Below are 13471 nucleotides of genomic sequence, written 5' to 3' on the forward strand. Positions count from 1 at the left end.
GCTGGGTTTAACTCCCTGGCTCCCACAGTGCCAACATGCACTTCAGCACTTACACAGAAAAGATGAAGGATAAAGCAACCCTGCAGGTCTCAGGCTGCACAAACACGAATTTTTTCATGTATGAATGCCATCAGCAAATGCCCTCCTTCTGCTCACTACTGCAGGTACCATGACTGCCGTTCTCCCCTTTAACCCTGCTAGGGTTTTTAAGCATTTTAAGACAATAGCATAAAAACCCCTGGCAAGGACACAGGTAATACACTTCCCAGTCACACAGCAGACAGGTGGAAAACATGGTAGAAGAAGAGTCAATAGCTGCTTGTTATCTCACTCCCTCTGAACTGCAAAAACGTCTTAGGGAGCTGTGAATTACTCCCCTATTGTTCTTGCTATATCATTATTTTGAAGAGGTTCCTGCCTGTGTTATTTGGTTGCTTGCTCTGTTTGCTTTATCAGCTTGCTAGGTGATGTATAATTAAAAAAGCCCTGTTTTACCACTTCACTCACAGATCTCTTTAGATAACACAATGGTTGTGACAGGCAAGAGAAACACAATATAAGCTTCAACTGCTGCAGCTTCCCTTTGAATTTATTGGAACTTTCCCTTCTGGGATACGTGTCTCTCATCAGAAATGGGGCTGTGCTACAAAAGCCAGTATTTATTTCCCGCTGACATCAGTGAACACAATGGCTTGTTGACATAAGGAAGCAGTTTCAGACAGCAGGTGAGACTGGACAACACTCCCCAAACACTCACAGCCTGCAGCTCTTGACAGAGCCAACAAGGAGCTATGTCACATTTGGAGATAGACCTGCAGACTGAGCTCACAGCTGGACAAGAAGTTGCCGTATGCAGACACTCCACAAATGCTTGCTCCAGTGAACAAGCTCTGCAGCACCCTCTTGCTGGCACTTTCTTTCACCCTTTGGGCTTCAGCAACCAGCACTGCCAACTGCTCCATCACTTCCACCAGCCCCCTGCAGTTCTTCATCTCTGAGTTCTCCAGCTCACGAAACCAAACTTGACTTCATTTCTGCTCTCACGGCTGCTTCATCTACCACTGCACCTACAGCTCCTGCCCAGGCTCATCTCACGCCTTGACAACGCCATCTTTCCTTCAAAAAACAACCAACCACATTTCACCCTTCTGAGTTTCCTTCCTAATTCCACTTCTCTAGCTCATCTAAAAACCACGCTTTTTTCTTACCCCCACACTTTGTGCTTCCTTCTTATCACATCAAATAAAAGCAACTTCTGTTCATTCCCAAGATCTTCCAGGGCCAATCATTCTCTCATACACTATTTATGCCTTCTCCCACCTTCAATAAGCCCGTCATGCTTCCTTTCATCACACACAAGACGTTTTCAAACACCTTTTGTTCTTTCTTCTGTGCTGTATCTCATACAAAGACGTGGACAGCCAGCAAGTTATCTCATTGACCTCTTTCAAATACTTCTCTCAACTCTTCTTTGCCTTCATACAAAAGCAAAACTCAGCATCCCTGTGGGTATGCAAAACCAGTTTTACCCGTAAGAAGCTGCAGATTTATTTTCCCCACCACTCGGAGTCCACTGGTGGCCTCCTGCCTCGGACACACCGAGCTATTTAGGGCAGGGGCTATTTTTGTCAATCTTCTCCTATGCATTAATGAGTCATGACTTGGAATTTAAGTGCTGCTTATAGATGAAAAAAAAGATATGACCTCTCTGTTTCAGAGAAAAAAAAATAGCTGAAGTTTATGGATTAACATTTACAAAGGTTTACGAACTCTTAAAACATGAACACTGTTCTTAACATAGAAGTGTCTAGACAGAAACACTTAACAGCCAAGAGAAATCTCTATCAACAGAGGTTTCAAGAGGTTGTGCTGTTGTGATTTGATCCTACAATGCTGCCAAGCTTTAGTAAAGTTACATAAAACACATTCCTGCAGACCATCCGGGGAGCAAAGAGCAGAATACATACATCTCCTCTTACCGCTGCTCCACAACAACTTATGAACCAACAGTTTGTGAACCTACGGAGATCTGCACACCAGCAGACATTCTCCACACCTTATCTTTAAGGAGTCTGAAGGTGAAACGCGGCCCTCACTGCAGGCAAGCGGCCAGTTCAGAAAGATGATGGGTTAGATTTCAGTTCCCTGGAGCTGTTTTGGTCACAGCCTTTAGATGCACCAGTTTGAGCACGTTAGATTAGCCCATGGTGGCCAAGACCACAAAAGCCTGACAGCTTAAGGGTTGGAGGAACTCTGGTATATAGGACAACAAGGATGGAAGCACAGCCAAAGCTGAAAGACATGGCACGGCAAGAGAAGGAGCTCTTAAGCAAATGGCTGGATTCAGGGGCATGAGGCAAGGTAGTACAGAAGTTTGCAAGCATTTGTTTCCTTTTGCTCTCCACAGACGTGGATAGCAATGCATATGACAGCAAAAGGATTAAATAGTCTTCTTCCAATCTCTGCCTTCCAGAAATAAGATAGATACTAAGCCATTTCAGCAACGCTAGTACCACTTCAAGTTGCAAATACGGACAAGGTTAGTAGGGCACCACAGCACCACAGACAGCAGGGCAAGTGGCACATTTTCCCCCTTCAGTTGCATCTCATTTCCCCGTGTTGTCACGTAACTCTTGGTCAAAGCAATAACAACAAATAAGAAAGGCCTATGGCTCACACAAGGCTTACACTGGTTTAACTAAAATCAGTTCTGAAGTCAAATCAGTTCAGCAGGCATGAAATCCCACATGAATCCACTTAACTTGGTGCACAGACATCAATTTAGCTCATCTGAGTTGCTGCAGTAGGCTAGATCAATACAAGGCACTTGTAAATGGATATACAAGTACATTCACGTGGGGTTTGCTTCAATTTAGCCTGTTGTGTTAGGGAGCAATTTTAGTTAAACCCAAGTAAGTTTTCTTTGCAATCTACCGTTAAACCCTGGATTATGACACCAATTACCCATACCAGAAAGCAACTCACACATCTCTGAGCAGGCTACCTCATGTGTCTGCAGCACATCCCACATCAGATGGATGTGAAACCTGCCATCGGAACCCCGTGTCACCAACCTCTCATTGCTGGGGCAGCCAAACCACCATCATGCAGCGCTTGCAAGGCACATCAGCACCGCTCCAAGCTCGCATGCTGAAGAAAAAGGGCAACCTCCAAGATACTGCAAATTGCACGGCAGAGGACTACTGACACCAGGAAAGGATGTGAAACAGAAGAAGAGTTAGTATGCAGGGCTGCTGGAGGACACACTTCATGGTCAGGAAAGTCCTAACGTTCATTCTGGCCCACCTGCTGCACCAAGCAAGCTATAATCTGCGCCATCCAAACACTGTGGATGGAAAGCGTCCTGAGCAGAGACGCATGCAGCACGGCCACTTCTCTCCGAAGCAAAGCAGTAAGGTTGGATAGGCCACTGACAAAATAGCAATTGCAATTATGTTTTTTCTATTTATATCAGAAGTTAAATTAACAGATTAATGTTTACATCCAACCGCTGCTACGAGCCTGAGGGGGAAATGGAGCAGAATGAGGTCGGCAGAGATCACAGCTCATTCTATACATCAGTACAGTCAAATCTGCTCAGCAGAGCTTTGATTACTTCTCCAACTTCAGGGCTGGTTTGTGCTAAGACCTTTTTTTTTTTTTTTTAAGAAAGCAAGGAATAAAAGGCTAAAGCCAAGGCCACGTTAATATATTAATAAATCCCTCAGCTAGCAAAAATATTATCTTTATTTGGGAAGCTGAATGCTCCTGAATATTAAATCAAAACCATTCAGCTCTCTACAGCCAGCAGTCTCACTCCTAGATGAAACGGGGGCTGTGGTGAGACTCTGTGATTTCACATGGGGCTAACTGCACAGCTCTTGGGATTAATCCATTCTGTAGTCACAGCCATGAAAACATCCCTCTCAGCTCTTCTTTCCACGTGCACTGAGCAGGACGCTGCCCTTGCAACCTTACCTAATGCATATTTTAGCTGGGTGCACGTTTTAAGACATCAAGTCCTGCTTCAAGATGAGCCTCCGAGTCCAGCCATTGCTAAAGCAACTCAACAGCACACAGCAGGGCCGGCCTGTCAGCAAATCAGTGTGACCACCAGAAGCACAGCTACCACAAGCCACAGTTATCTCAGCAGGAGGGAACAAAACCACAGCCATAATATCACCATTTAAGAACTCCCACGCAACCCCGCATGAGCAAGGGGAAGTAAAAGGAGACAAGCCCCGATCCTCCCAACCCATTCAACCCACCTTGCACTGAGTGTTTCTGAACAACAGCTCTTCTACCCCCGAGCAAGGGCCCTGCCCCTCCCCTGCACGGCTGCCTGCACCTGTGGCAGCAGGGCTTTGACACCTTCCTGCAGAGCAGCAGAGTCTCCTGGAAAAAGAATAATAACCAGCACTTTGGTCTGTAAAAAGAGCCAGCAGCAGGCTTACCCTTTTGTGAGTTACATTTTATTTAATTATTATTATCATTGTTTGCAACATTGTGCTCAGGATAATGGATCTGTAACTGGCTGAGGCTTGTAAAGAATTTAAGTTTCAGGCAAAGAGAATCATTATTATTTCATGGAAATGAAGCACAGTTGTTGTAACTCTAACAGAGGTGAAATCCAGAGCCTGTTTCTTCCACTACTGCTTCTCACAGAAAGAACAAATTTCAGTAGGATGTGGCCTGGGTAGTCAAGCCATAGAAATGAACTCAGCCACAGCCCAAATCTCAACATAAAGTTTGCCACTACTTCAAGCACCCCTCTTTGATGCTGACTCACCTAAAAATAAACAAACAAATAAGCAACAAAACAAACAAGAACTCCACGCGCTCTCTACTCAGAGACACACTGAGAGCTCAGCGTGACACGCATGGAGAAGAGAGCAGTGCATCCAACATAACTCCAAAAATGATGACAGCATGTTCCAGGGACACCCAGCATAACGTAACACTGCTTTGCTGGGGCCAGTCAGGCACTGCAGTGAGCAGCTCCAGGTAAGCTCAGCCTCGGAATCCTGCTCACAAGTGCCCATTGCCATCTCTGAAGCAGGCTGACTCTGCAGCATTCCATCCAGAGCCCAACGACAGAACCAGCTCCCAGAGCTTTTACAGCCTGAACACACGGTTAGCTGATCCATAAAACCCAACACAGAACCAATAATGAGAGATTATCTCATCTCTCCAGCTAGGCAGAAAAAATCATCTTTGATGCTGTCCTTCGTTCCATGCTGCCACATCAGGGATATGTATGGCTTCAAAGCCAAAGCATGCAGCCAGACTATTTCTGACGAGCAGAAGCAGAAATCAGCAGCCAGGAAATCTCTAATGTGAGTCCAGTGTGAGCACAGACTTTTGTGCAACGGCTGGCCTGACAGACACCCTCTGTCCTCTAAGCCTTAAAGAAATGAAAAGTACATCTATACAAGTTTCACCACGGGGGGAAACGGAAGAAGAAATTAAAAAAAAAAAAAAGAAGGCAGAAGGGCTTCAGAGAAGACTGCCCCTTGAGCGATTCCCAAACATCAAAGGAAAAAGCCTCCAGCGTGTTCCCCTCATGTGATGGTTTGCTCTCCCTCCCTGCCTGCAGGCACGTTCCTACAGCTCCACTTCCACGTGCACCACCTGCCTCCAGCCCCAGTACCTGGCACTGTCTCTTCAGAGCAATCAGGATTCATTCTGCGTGGAAAGAAGCTCTTGCAAAGCAGATGGAACCAGCTGGGGAGTACCAGAGCAGTATAGCAGCTCTGTATCAGCCATGCTCCTGTGCAGCCTTCCTGCTCCTTCATCCCTAAATGCAGCTACTGCTTTGGCCAGTGCTTCTGTTTTGCTATCAGACTGTTGCATTCGGGTGTTTCCCACTTTGTCACTTCTCTTTGCACAGTCATTTCCCTTCCTCTGCAGGTCCACGTTTCTAATTCTTTTGTTCTCCTCAAGGTTAGCATTTCTGCCTGGATATTTCTGCATTCGTCTCAGCAGTGTGATCAGACTGTCAGATAAACTTCTTATGACTATCACTCACACTCACTCTTCAAAAACTGAGACTGCCACAAAACCACCCACATTGAAACCTTTCATAGTGGTTTTGACACGAGCAGTCCCAGAGTTGACCAGGCTGGGATTTGTGGCACCACAAGGACCACGTTTGATGAGCAAGGGATAAGCAAGCAGCCTGGGAGGGAGCTGACAAGCAGCAGCCTGGCCTTCACCTCCTTCAGCCTGCAGATAGTGAAGCTAAAGAAGGGACCTCACACCCTTGGATCTGGTTTTAAAGTGAGGTCTGTAGGCCTGCCTTGTAGACACATGCTGCAATGCCACTGAAGTGCCTGTGCTTAAATACGTTTACCTGATACCCAGAGTTCCATGCCCATTTTGAGCCCCACTGCCACACCAGTGCTCACACCTCACATCCCTGTGATGCTGGCACAGCCTGCCACATATGGCAGATGAACCACTTTGCTATGGAACCCACCCTTCTGCTAGGGAGAGCTGATGGGTTACATTCACCATCTAACACCAGACTAATTATTTTACAAAAGCACCCAATTCCTTGTCACTGTTGCCTGTCAGAAGAAAATAAGAAAATCAATGAAATCAGAAGACTGTAGAGAGAAGGAAAAACTCCACACTGAAATCAGTGCCTCTTTCATTCACCTGAACTGAACAAGATAACTACCAGAGTAACTAGGATTTCCATTCCTAAAATAGCCAGCCCCAACCAGCACAGGCACGGCCCCTTGCTGTCCCAGGCAGGAGCTGGGATGTATTCCTCAGCAGCACTGCCACTACAAACTGCACAATTTCTTCCCTAGTGTAATGCTGATTGCATTTTACTTACATTGTAGAACAGCTCAGCACAGATCTCTCTGCCAAACTCAAACATGTTGCAGTGCCACCCATTCCTGACCCGTGTGACTGAAATGGAGGGATTACTCTGCTCAGATGTTTAACTCTGCGAAGTGTGTGGCCAGAGAAATCCCCATGCTGCTGGAGCTCATGAGTCGCTGAAGTCAAGCAAATCCAGTACTTTATTAGGAGCTTTCAGTGTTATTGGATTTATCCTGATTGCCCATGTATCTAAAAAGCTAAAGGGTGTTTCACACATCCAAAACTTGGAGAATTTGAACTACTGCAGAGAGGTGAAAAAGAGAAACTGCCAAGAAAGAGAAAACCAATGACATCATTATTTCACGTGGCATTTTCAGGTGACAATGGCAGCACACCTGGATGTACTGTGGAAGACAGCATGGGCCAATTTAAATTTCAGTTTATTACCAAGTCAGAGCAGTAAGGCCAAGTGTTTGGCCTGGCTTCTCTTCCCTGTGGTCCCAAGCCCTGCTTTGGTCACAGGGTAAGTTGGTTGATGAGACCCTTCCCCCAGCTGTGAGGTAGTGGAGGCTCATGTAGAACATCCTGCAAACGGCTTCTGATAAAACTTGCTCAGCCCATTTGCTGATATGAAATGCCAATAAGTATTTCATAGTTTGTGTGAACATACTGGTAGGAGAGTGAGCAGCAAACAACTTCCAGAGACCAAAGGCAGGCGTTTAGGATACGTTGAATCCTCTGAATATCCAATTAGCATGAGCTTCTTCTATTTCCTTTTGCCATAATCATTCCAAACAAGGTTGCATATTTCTAACTCTAGAGACAGAATGAAAAAGACAAAAGTGCTTGGAAATAAAGAAAGCTGAGCATAAATGAGTGATCTACAGGTTACAAAAAAATAAAATAAAATAAAAAAATCAGACAACCAGACATCAGTCGCAGCATTTAGCACAACAAAAGCATATCTGAGAGACTGTAATATTCTAGCCTCACTGCAATTAAAAATCCAAAGCTCAACCACTGTTACTGAACATAACCAATGTGTGAACATACATCTCCTGCAAGTGAGGACCAGTCTTAACTTCTGGCCATACACAGTGCACCTCTTGGCCTTGCTGAACTACCTGTGACCCCATTACCTGCTGGCTCCGTAGGCTGTGCCACAGCACAGAGGAGCTTTCCAAAGCAAGAACAAGCATGCTCAGCATATCCCTCCTTTTTCTCTCCACCAGCTGTGCCGGGATACCAATGCCACCTTCCAACTCCAAGCTGACAGGGAAGGAATGCCCCCAGACAGACACGGAGCGCTGTGCCTGCTTCTGCTAGGCACTACACTCTAACTCCCGCAGCAGCCCTGATCGCAGAGGGTACCAAAGGGATTTTTAAACAAATTCCTCATTCCTCCACGTATCCTAGCAACACCTCTCCGAGGTTACAGATGCAATGCCTTGCCCACCTGTTGTCTGGGAAGCCTGAGGCAAACTACAGATTGCTTTCTTGCCAGCTCACCCAATAGTAGGAAGCCACAGAGACCAAAGGATGCACCAGCACAACCAGGGCTCACCCACTCAGGCTGGGAGTCACACAGGCACTGGCACCTCAGCAGTGACTCACCAATGTGCAATACGTGTGTGGAACCAAGGAAAGGTGACAGAAAGGGAACGGCCCTAGCCTCTGCTGCAGGAACACTGGGATGCAGTCACAGTGCTGACGAGCTCAGCCTATTTACAGCGGTCACTTTTTGTACACAAAGATGTTCCCTGCCCTGGGATTTTCCTGCTGGTCAAATGAGATGTCTTTTCTTAGAGCATCACCAACCAAATCCTTTGGGCTGTAATATGCATCTGCCACTAAAACCTCAGTTATTTAAATTCATCATTTATCTCCATTTATGCAAAGCGGGCAGATAAGAAATTACAGATGTCGCTGCTTTTCTGTGCTATCAAACTAATCACCGCTAACTCTGCTTTATTCTCATATATTTAAGAAATTCCAGAGTTGCATGGACACACACAGGGGAAACTATTACCAAGGCCAATAGGGGAGATGAGCTGATCCCTGCTTATTCAAAGATAGAGCATTTGCTGTAGATCTCTGTTACTCATCTTCACTCAGAGGAAAATATGGGATACTTCATAAGTGGTTCTGGCTTGTGAGTTATCCCTCTTTCCCAGCTCACGAAGATAAATGCCATAATGAAATGCAGCCATCAGGTATTCTCTATATTTGGAGTACTCAAAGTGTGAACAATGATTATGCCCTTTCATTGCATAAGTTAAGGTTGACTGCCTAGCTACATGGGAGAGACAGGAATGATTTGCACTAGCTCATACGAAGTAAATGGAAAAAGGTGGCATTCCTTCTCCCTCAGCATCACTTATTCTGCTAATCTCAGGCTGAATAATACATTCAGTGTGTCAAACCTGCACTTTATTTTAACGCTGCTTGGCAGCTGAATCTGCAAGCTGAGATGAGTCCAGCTGAGGTGGCAGCAGCCACTTAGTTGGTTCAATGTCTGTTTGTTTTTGACACTTTTGTGGTATCACTGACTACATGTTTATAGTAAGTGAGAAACAGATTTTTACAGGCCAAGCTTTCTGCAAGTGCCACATCAATTCTGGGGCCCGCTCCTGACCTGTGCTACAGTACCACAACTCCCTCTCGGGCTGACAGACATCATGAGTGAGAACAGGATTGTGTTTTCCGTGTCAGATAAAACATACTGCCATCACAGTTGTCTTTTTTTTTTTTTTTTTTGGCGGGGGGGGGGGGGGGGGCAAAATCAAGCATTTAAATTTAAAGATGAAATGTAAGTACGTCAGAAATATCTGACAATAAAAACACAGCTGTTAACAACACACTAAAAATAATGCAATGGTACATCACAGGGGAATGAAATCCTGATTAAGACCCGGGACGACCAGCAGGTGATAACACTCAGCATTCCATCATTCCTGGCCAATACCTTCAAATCTGTAGTGGACTAGAAGCTGGATGGATGCAAGCTCCTGGGAACTGCTTAACCTTAAATTCAAGGCAAATCACTGGTTGTTTCTAATGTAAACAAGGAGCAGTTGGCAGACACCGGGAAGACCCAGACACAGCTCATCTATTGTGGCCTGGTGCCATTTGGGCTGCTGCAAACACCACTTGTTTTTATGCAGCTATTAAGGCTAAGGATGTGTTAGGAAAATGAATGAAGTAGTAATAGCTCCAGGGAGAGTATCTGCATCAAGAAGCAGGTTGTGGGTTAAAACAGTCAGGTGCATCTTAACCAGTACAGAAAATGGTCAAAGAACAGCTGCTGGAGGGACTCGTGAGGCCCTGGCACGTGCTATCTAAAAAATACTAAGAGCATTTTTTAAGCACATACTGGCTCATATTCAGCACTCAGAAGCTATTTTAAGCACTCAGTGGAGACAAGCTAGTGTTATTAGGCACTTCCAAGAGACAATACATTTTGAGCCAAATAATCCCATCAGAGGGCTTTCTAAACACCACCTACATTAGATGAAGCGACTGTGGTGATCTCCTGTGAGGAAAGAGTCAAAGACTGAGCTAAGGCAGGCTTTCTCACAGCAGTTGAGAAGACAGGCTAGCTTTTCACTGGACAGTCTTGGTGCTATCACAAAAAAGCAGCGTCCAGAGAGAAGCTCTGGAAACAGGCACAGGGCCGCTGGTTCAAGAACAAAGTCTTGAGCCAAGGCCTGCAAGATAAGTTTATTCACATTACCAAGGATCAAAGTAACGGATAAATAATCACTGAAAACACAACCCTCACTTCCTGGCAGAACAACAGCCTCCAACCCCAAAGGAAAGGGTTACCACCCTTCTCTGGCCTTGGCCTTTCTGTCTCAGATTTAACTGGACTAATGTATTTTACAAAGCCTCTTGAGACCCACAGACAATAAGAGGTCTATGAAGTAGAAAATTCTATTTGTGCATGATGCTACAGCTCAGTGTTATGCGAGAGCATAGATAGCCACAATGAACATCCTAAATCAGAAGGATGGGGAAAAACTTGAAACAGAATAGGAGAAAATTGGATTATGAGAGTAGTAGAGAGAAGCATAGTAGGAATGGCAGGGATTTAGAGACCTTGGGAAGCACTCTGGTATCAGCGTGATGGCCTCGGTAAACTGTTAACAGTCTGACTGGCAGAAAGAACTTGCTCTGAAAGCCTGACAAAACTGTGCTCTACTCCATAAAACAGCTGAAGTCTCCTTCACTGTACTGTTTTTGAAAGCATCACCATACAACTCAGAGAGACACGAACAGGGAACTGCAGGTACTTGTGTACCAGTGCCTACAGAGACAAAAAAAGTGAAGAGAGAAGGGTGCCTAAGCATAGTTCACCAAGTTCCCACCTCTCTGTACAAGCTTTACACCCAGCTCAGGTCAGTGATTTGCTCTCAACATTTAGAGACTCACAGAAATAAGGCCATTTCACAAACATCATAGCAAATGTCCTCCCTTTGTAAGGAACCAAATATAAATAAAATACTTTCAGTGAATTCCTTTAAAAACATCTGCCACTGCCTGCACTTCATTAAGTTGCTGTCCAACATTATACAGTATCATACTTAGCCAACTTTTAAGCTCCCAAACCATTTGCTACAGACTCTCAGTTGGGAGAAAAGAAATACTGACATACCCTGCATCATTACCTAACCATGAATTCACATGAATATAAAAACCATCGACTTAGCTTACCTTTTGCTCAAAGAAGAAATATTTTTTCACTATATACAATAAACCTTTTCTCTTTGAAAAGGAAGTTCTAAAATGAAATACACCAAAGACCCAGTGACCCTCCCACCCTTCCCTCCCCGCACAACTACCAGCACATCAGCAACAGTGACTCAGACAGAAGCAAGAGCAGAAGGAAAGCTCAAGCTAAGCTACTCGGACAGAAAATATTTAACACCTAAAACAACTTGCATGCAGTAACCAAGGGCCACTGGGAAACAGCGCTCTTGAAAGCTAAGGAAAAAGGTCATCTTCAACAGTACTTTTTTGTTTTAAATACGCTCTTGCTATGAATCCCATAAGCAGCCTTTGACCCCAGAAGAGCTCAGTTGTGAACCAGAAAGGAAATGAAGTACCAAAGAGCCTTTCAAACAATTCATAGCTGCCATTGTCTGACGGTGCCTCTGCTGTATGCACAATGCTAATGACTGCGAGCTGTGATGCACACATTCAACAAACAACAAGCGGTTATTTTTCTGAGTTGTTTCCCCCAAGTAATCCACCTTATTTACCAACTTCACTTACCTGTCAAGTTCTTCAAGCCAAGTTCCCTGAGTCCAAAATTACCATCCTTCCTGTAGTTAAGGAATATTGCCAGAGCGTATCGGTCTTCATAGAGCTTGGTCCCACGAACGATGCGCAGGTTCTCCAGGGGCAGGTATTCAAACTGATTCAAAGCCACCAAAACATAGCCTGTGACTTCTCTGATAGACTGAAAGACGAAAACGAAATGAATAGATTAGGAGTAGTCCATTTACAATTGTTCTGAATCTGTCACACATCAGATGCTTTAACATGAGATCGGGTACAACACAAATTTAAGCTTCAACTTCTTTAATTTAACCATATTTCTGTATCAGTGTAACTGAGATTATTAGCGATACTAGAAAGCACCTTTCCACTCTATAGGGTGAGGCTGAAGGTCACAACATATTGTGAGAGAGAGACCACTGAAAGAGCTCACCATCAAGTAGGAATGGATGACAGAAATGGAGAGCACATTTGGAAGAGTAAAACGAAGGCCATAAGCAATATCACCAACTTATACTGCTAAATAAATGAGATAAACCATTCGGTATTTGCACAGATTCAACCTCAAGTCTCATTCTGAAGTGCTGGAACCACACATATTCCAGATTTTTAGCAAAAGTGGTATAAAACTATTACCAAAATGACTGCTGCTCATCCAGGTCAGCTGAAAACTTTGTTTACTTTAGATGAGCTATGCAGTAACTCTCCTCTCACACCCAAGAATTAGTTGGCTGGGTTGAAAAGGAACAGACAAACAAACCCCCAAGCCAAACAAACCAGAAATACTTTTTTAAAATCTAAAAGGTTAACAAGGCGTTCTCGAAAAGTGCCATCTTAGCAGTCAATAGAGCCTTACTGTCCTCAACAGGAGAGGAGGCAGTCTGAAGAATGCTCCTGCCCAGAGCTGCTCCCAGAAACACAACTCCTGTGCTGGAAAGGTTCCCTGAATACAGTTTTCAAATCTCACCTAATTCTGTAACTGCATCAGCCTGTAAGCACTCCACATGCGTACGTTTGTATGAGCATGTATATTTAATGGGCAAAAATTTACAACCACTTGTCTGCTTAAGTGGATACAAGCTTTTTTTTTTTTTTTCTTCCCTTTGGCAAAGTCAATACCTTAAACAATACATAATAAGAAAAATTTAGCTTAAAATAGCATGCCCAAACTATAATGAACATGACAGGAACTCCAGTCAATGCCATAATACAAAAACTACACAGGCAAACAATAAGAGGCACTGAATTATATGTGCCGAGCACGTATGGTTAGCAAAGAAAGAGAAAACAGATTCACAGAACAAAGGACAGGCTTTTCTTGTGCTGCATCAGCACTGCTGCCATGATTTCACCTGTA

General features: G+C 44.5%; 1 protein-coding gene across 5 annotated transcripts in view; it reads right to left on the bottom strand.

The window, feature by feature from the left end:
- The window catches only part of ERBB4 (erb-b2 receptor tyrosine kinase 4), a 503190-nt gene that overhangs the window by 243564 nt on the left and 246155 nt on the right, over window positions 1-13471 (bottom strand). For all 5 annotated transcript variants that reach the window (XM_042875078.1, XM_042875077.1, XM_042875080.1 and 2 more), the window contains exon 3: window positions 12109-12295. In XM_042875078.1, the coding sequence (XP_042731012.1) occupies window positions 12109-12295 (187 nt within the window). The remainder of the gene's footprint in view (window positions 1-12108; window positions 12296-13471) is intronic.

The sequence above is a fragment of the Lagopus leucura genome, unplaced genomic scaffold (assembly GCF_019238085.1).
Source record: "Lagopus leucura isolate 7727_CA_CO unplaced genomic scaffold, USGS_WTPT01 Super-Scaffold_100012, whole genome shotgun sequence".
NCBI classification, from domain to species: domain Eukaryota; kingdom Metazoa; phylum Chordata; class Aves; order Galliformes; family Phasianidae; genus Lagopus; species Lagopus leucura.